This window comes from Atractosteus spatula, chromosome 3 (genome assembly GCF_055471065.1).
Source record: "Atractosteus spatula isolate fAtrSpa1 chromosome 3, fAtrSpa1.hap1, whole genome shotgun sequence".
NCBI classification, from domain to species: Eukaryota; Metazoa; Chordata; class Actinopteri; order Semionotiformes; family Lepisosteidae; genus Atractosteus; species Atractosteus spatula.
The window spans coordinates 72,502,581-72,507,458 of NC_142708.1; the positions used below are offsets into that span (position 1 = coordinate 72,502,581).

A 4,878-nucleotide genomic window follows, 5' to 3' on the forward strand; every position below is an offset into this window, starting at 1 on the left:
TCAGTGGAGAGGAGAGCAGAGTAATGAAGCAAATTCATAGATGGAGATTATTAGGAGGCCATGATTGGTAAGGGCCAATGGGAAATTTGGCCAGGACAGCAGGGATACACCCCTACTCTTTTCAAGAAACGGCCTGGGATTTTTAATGAGCACAGAGAGTCAGGACCTCAGTTTTACATCTCATCCGAAGGACAGCACCTGTTTACAGTATCCCAACACTGAACTGGGACATTAGGATCCACATGGACCGCAGGGTTAGCACCCCCTAGTGGCCCCACTAACACCTCTTCCAGCAGCAACCTTAGTTTTTCCCAGGAGGTCTCCCATCCACGTACTGACCAGGCTCACACCTGCTGAGCTTCATTGGGTTGCCAGTTGTAAGTTGCAGAGTGATACGGCTGCTGGTCACATTAGGCTACTTTAATATGTCTGTGTATGACATTTCCCTTCAAGCAGACAGTGCAGTGGTAAAGATGGGTAAGGTCCACACCAGCGTGCAGCAGCTCTTTGAGCTCATCCTGGTTACTGCAGAGTTAAGTGGAGTGAGGGCACACAAGTCCTCTCTTGGATGGAACACTTGCAGCTGGGGGAATGGAGCTACTGGGGAAAAACATTCTTCACTTAAGGGAACAACAGCAAATAAGAGAGAATGCTCTCTATTGTCCTGTTCCTAGAGCAACAGTAGCTCCTTACTGGGGAATGACCAATATATTGTAACGCCCTCGCCTGGTGGTGAGGAGGAAGCGCCCCTAGGCGCTCGTAGTACCGCGGGGCATGCTGGGAGTGGTAGCCGGGGAGAGTATGAGGGTCAGCACGATGACCAGCGGCTGACCCTACCTGTGTAAATAATGTCCTAGTAATTCGAGTGCCCTGTGTAGTCCTGTAAAAGTGTAGTGTGTTGTTAGGTAATTACCACCCTAAATATGTGTACGTGTTCCGTCAGTCTCCTCATGTGTGTGTAGATCCTGTGTTTGGTTTTGGTGTGGTTGTCAAATAAAGTCAGTGTTTTGGCTGGTTAATCGCGTCTCCACTGTTCTTTAGTTCTGAAAAGAACCTGCAACGCTACATTGGTGTTAGAAGCGGGCAGAATGAGCAACTCGTGGCAGACATTACCCGACTCTGTTAAGCGCCGGCTGACGCTGACAGACGCAGAACCCATCGGCAGCGCACATAGGGAGCCTGAGCAACTTCTGGGTGCGACAGGTGGCCACAGCCCTTACCAGGGCTACCCAGTAGTGGCCCCGCCAGTAGAATTGGGGCGGCTGCCCCGGAGAGAAGATGCCCTCCCTGCCGAAGCCGATCAGCGATTCCCACACCCATCGGCGCGGGTGCGACCAGGTCGCTACGATGGTGAAGCGCCTTGGGAAACCTATGAGGCGCAGTTCCAGCTCGCGGCCCGGACGAATGGCTGGAGCCGGGCGGAGATGGCCGGCCACCTGGCGGCGGCGCTGGAAGGAGCGGCCTGCCAGGTGCTCCTGGACGTCCCGGAGGAAGACAGAGGCGACTACGCGGCGCTGGCGGCAGCCCTCCAGCTGCGCTTCGGTGTAGAGGAGGCGCCGGACTTGATGCGGGAGAGGCTGGCCCTGCGGCGGCGCCGACCAGGAGAGCGACTGGGCCCGGTCGCCGCGGATGTCATGTTCCTTGCCCGCCGAGGATACCCAACTTTCCCCCGGGAGGCGCAGCGGGAGATGGCTCTCCAGGCCTTTCTCAAGGCCCTCTCGCCAGAGGAGCTGCGGCGCCACGTGCAGCTGGCCGCGCCAACATCGCTGGAGCAGGCCTTGGCCCTTGCCACACGGGCTGAGGCGGTGTTCGGGGTGGCTGGGAGCGCCACCAGACGCAGTGCGCCCTGCCGGCTGACCGAGACGGCGACGGAGGAATCCAGCGAGGGGGAAGAGGAGCCAGCCCGGGCAGCGACCCCCGCGGAACAGCCCCGCACGCTGATTTGCAACCGCTGCGGGAAGAGAGGACACCGAGCCCGGTTCTGCCGGGCACCCGAGCCTCGTCCTCCCCGATCGGCGTCGGGAAACGGGAACGGGGCGGCTCAGCGCGGGGAAGGCCGCCCTTGAACACCTCAACCCCCGCTCCGGAGAGCGCTGTAAAAACCGGTGCCCCTCACGCCACCGTGGGGCGAGTCGGCTGTAGCCGAGGCCTGTACCTTCAATGCCGAATCGAGGACCAACCCTGCCTGGCCCTACTCGACACCGGTTCTTCGGTGACCCTACTCCGACCGGGCGTCCTCCCCGACACCGAGGGCACCAACCCCCCAGGATGGGAGGCCTCCAGCCTGCGGCTAAGGACCGTGACGGGACAGCTCGCTGCAGTCCGGGGGAAACAGGTGCTTGCCTTCCGTCTGGGTGCAGCGACGGTGCGCCACCCCTGCTACCTCGCACCCATCCAGGAGGACTGCATTCTGGGGCTGGACCTGCTGCAGCGAGTGGGGGCCAGTTTGGACTTGGACCGGCAGGAGTTGGTGTGGCAGGGGGAGCGACTGCACCTGGTGGAGGGCAGGCCCGGCGAAGGCCGAGGGACGCGGGCTTGCCGGAGCCGGGGGAACAAGAGGCGGCGGCGGCGACGGCGGCGTCAGTCGCCGGGGCAGACCAGGCCTGTGAGCCGGGGAGCGAGCGTGCCGGATCCTGCTCCCGAGTCAGCCGAGGGGCCAGACAAGGCGGCGGCGGCGGGGGCCGAGCGTTGCGTGGAAGCGAGGCGCGCCGTGGAGGACCTCTTCCAGCGGAGCTGCGAAGGCCTCGATCAGGACCAGCGGCAGCGGCTCCAGGAGCTACTCGCCCAGAACGAAGACCTCTTTGCGGCGAGAGATGAGGACTGCACCCGCACTGCCCTGGTCCAACACGAGATCAACACCGGCGACGCTCGGCCCATCCGCATCCCACCGGGACGCATGATTCATGCCAAGCGGACCGCCGCCGAGGAAAAGATCCGGGGGATGGCCGCAGCGGGGGTGATTGAGCCCTCCGCGAGCCCGTGGTCGGCGCCAGCCGTACTGGTAAAAAAAAAAGACGGCTCGTGGAGGTTCTGCGTCAACTATCGCAAGCTGAACGAGGTCACCCGGAAAGATTCCTACCCCCTGCCGAGGATAGATGACGCCCTAGACTACATCACCGGGTCGACCTGGTTCAGCTCCCTGGACCTCCGCTGCGGCTACTGGCAGGTACCGCTTGCTCCCGATGCTCGCCCGAAGACGGCCTTTTCCATCGGCCAGGGCCTCTGGCAGTTTACTGTCATGCCTTTTGGCCTGTGCAATGCCCCGGCGACGTTCGAGAGGCTGATGGAGAGGGTGCTGGCATCGGTCCCGCGGAACCAGTGTGTGTTGTATCTGGACGATCTGCTGGTCCATGCCCGGAGTTTCGATCAGGCCTTGACGAACCTCCAGGCGGTGCTGGCCTGCATCCGCCGTGCTGGCCTGAGGCTCAACCCCCGCAAGTGCGAACTCCTGCGGCGGGAGGTGACCTTCCTGGGACATGTTGTTGGACCACGAGGGGTGGCTACGGACCCAGGTAAGGTCGCCGCAGTGAGGGGCTGGCCGACTCCACGCACCGTCGCGGAGCTGCGCAGCTTTCTGGGGTTGGCCTCATACTACCGGAGGTTCGTCCGGGACTTTGCCAGCATCGCTGCCCCGCTGCACCGCCTCACCGACAAGGGCTGCCGTTTTGACTGGGACTCGGGCTGTGAGACTGCCTTCGGCCGGTTGCGTGAAGCTCTGGTGGGGGCCCCCGTGCTGGCCTACCCCGACCCGCGGTTGCCGTATGTTCTCGATACCGACGCGAGTGACTCGGGGGTGGGCGCGGTGTTGGCGCAGGAGGGGCCGGATGGGGAGCGCGTAGTGGCATACTATAGTCGGGCTTTGACTAGGCCTGAGCGGAACTACTGCGTGACCCGTCGCGAGCTGCTAGCGGTGATGGCGGCGGTCCACCACTTCAGGCCGTACCTGTTCGGGACCCGGTTCCGGCTGAGGACCGACCATGCGTCCCTCACCTGGCTGCTCCACTTTAAGGAGCCGGAGGGGCAGATGGCGCGATGGATAGAGATCCTGCAGGAGTACGACTTCACTGTCGTGCACCGTGCGGGGTCTCGCCATCTCAATGCCGACGCTCTCTCGCGGCGCCCCTGCGAGGCCGCGGACTGCCACCACTGCGCCCGGCGGGAGCAGCGTGAGGGGGCTGTCCGCCCCGTGGCGGGGGTGAGCACCGCGGCCACGGCCCGGGAGGGGCCGCTGGGGGTGGGCCTGCCAGACCTGGCACAGCGTCAGGCAGCTGATCCTGACGTGGGGCCGGTGCTCCGCTGGAGGGCAGCAGGAGTGCGGCCTACGCGAGAGGAGCTCGCCCCGCACCCAAAGTCCGTCAAGGCCCTCTGCGCCCTGTGGGAGGCCTTGGAGGTAAAGGACGGGGTGCTGCGCCGGGGGTGGCGGGTACCCTCCAGTGGCGAGGTACGGTGGCAGCTGGTGGTGCCTCGGTCGCTCCGCGGGGCGGTGCTCTGAGCGGTGCACGGCCAGCCGGGCGTGGGGCACTTCGGCGGTAAAAAAACCCTGCAGCGTCTCCGAGGCCATTTTTATTGGGGTCTTTGCCACCGGGACGTGGAGCGGTACTGCCGAACATGTGCGGTGTGCGTGGCACAGAAGGGCCCCCCCGAGCGCTCCCGGGCCCCCCTCCAACAACACCAGGTGGGGGCTCCTATGGAGCGGGTGGGAGTGGACGTTTTGGGCCCGTTTCCGCGCACTGAGGCCGGGAACCGCTACGTCTTGGTGGCCATGGATTATTTTACGAAGTGGCCGGAGGCCTACGCCCTCCCGGACCAGAGTGCCCCCACGGTGGCCGATGCACTGCTGGAGGGGATGTTTGTCAGGCTGGGGGTGCCGGAGGAGTT

General features: G+C 63.7%; 1 protein-coding gene across 1 annotated transcript; it reads left to right on the forward strand.

Annotated features, from left to right (window-relative positions):
• Window positions 1–473: 473 nt before the first annotated feature.
• On the forward strand, window positions 474–2,066 carry LOC148838688 (uncharacterized). Its single transcript, XM_088911220.1, has 2 exons — window positions 474–537; window positions 1,042–2,066. The coding sequence occupies exons 1-2, from the start codon at window positions 474–476 to the stop codon at window positions 2,064–2,066; spliced, it is 1,089 nt and encodes a 362-aa protein (XP_088767346.1).
• Window positions 2,067–4,878: the final 2,812 nt, after the last annotated feature.

Bases quoted from the DNA above. Each gene is read 5' to 3' on its own strand.
- LOC148838688 (XM_088911220.1), top strand. From the start codon at position 474: ATGGGTAAGGTCCACACCAGCGTGCAGCAGCTCTTTGAGCTCATCCTG. The intron at 538-1,041 runs GTGGAGTGAGGG...ACTGTTCTTTAG, and splicing joins CCTGGTTACTGCAGAGTTAA to TTCTGAAAAGAACCTGCAAC.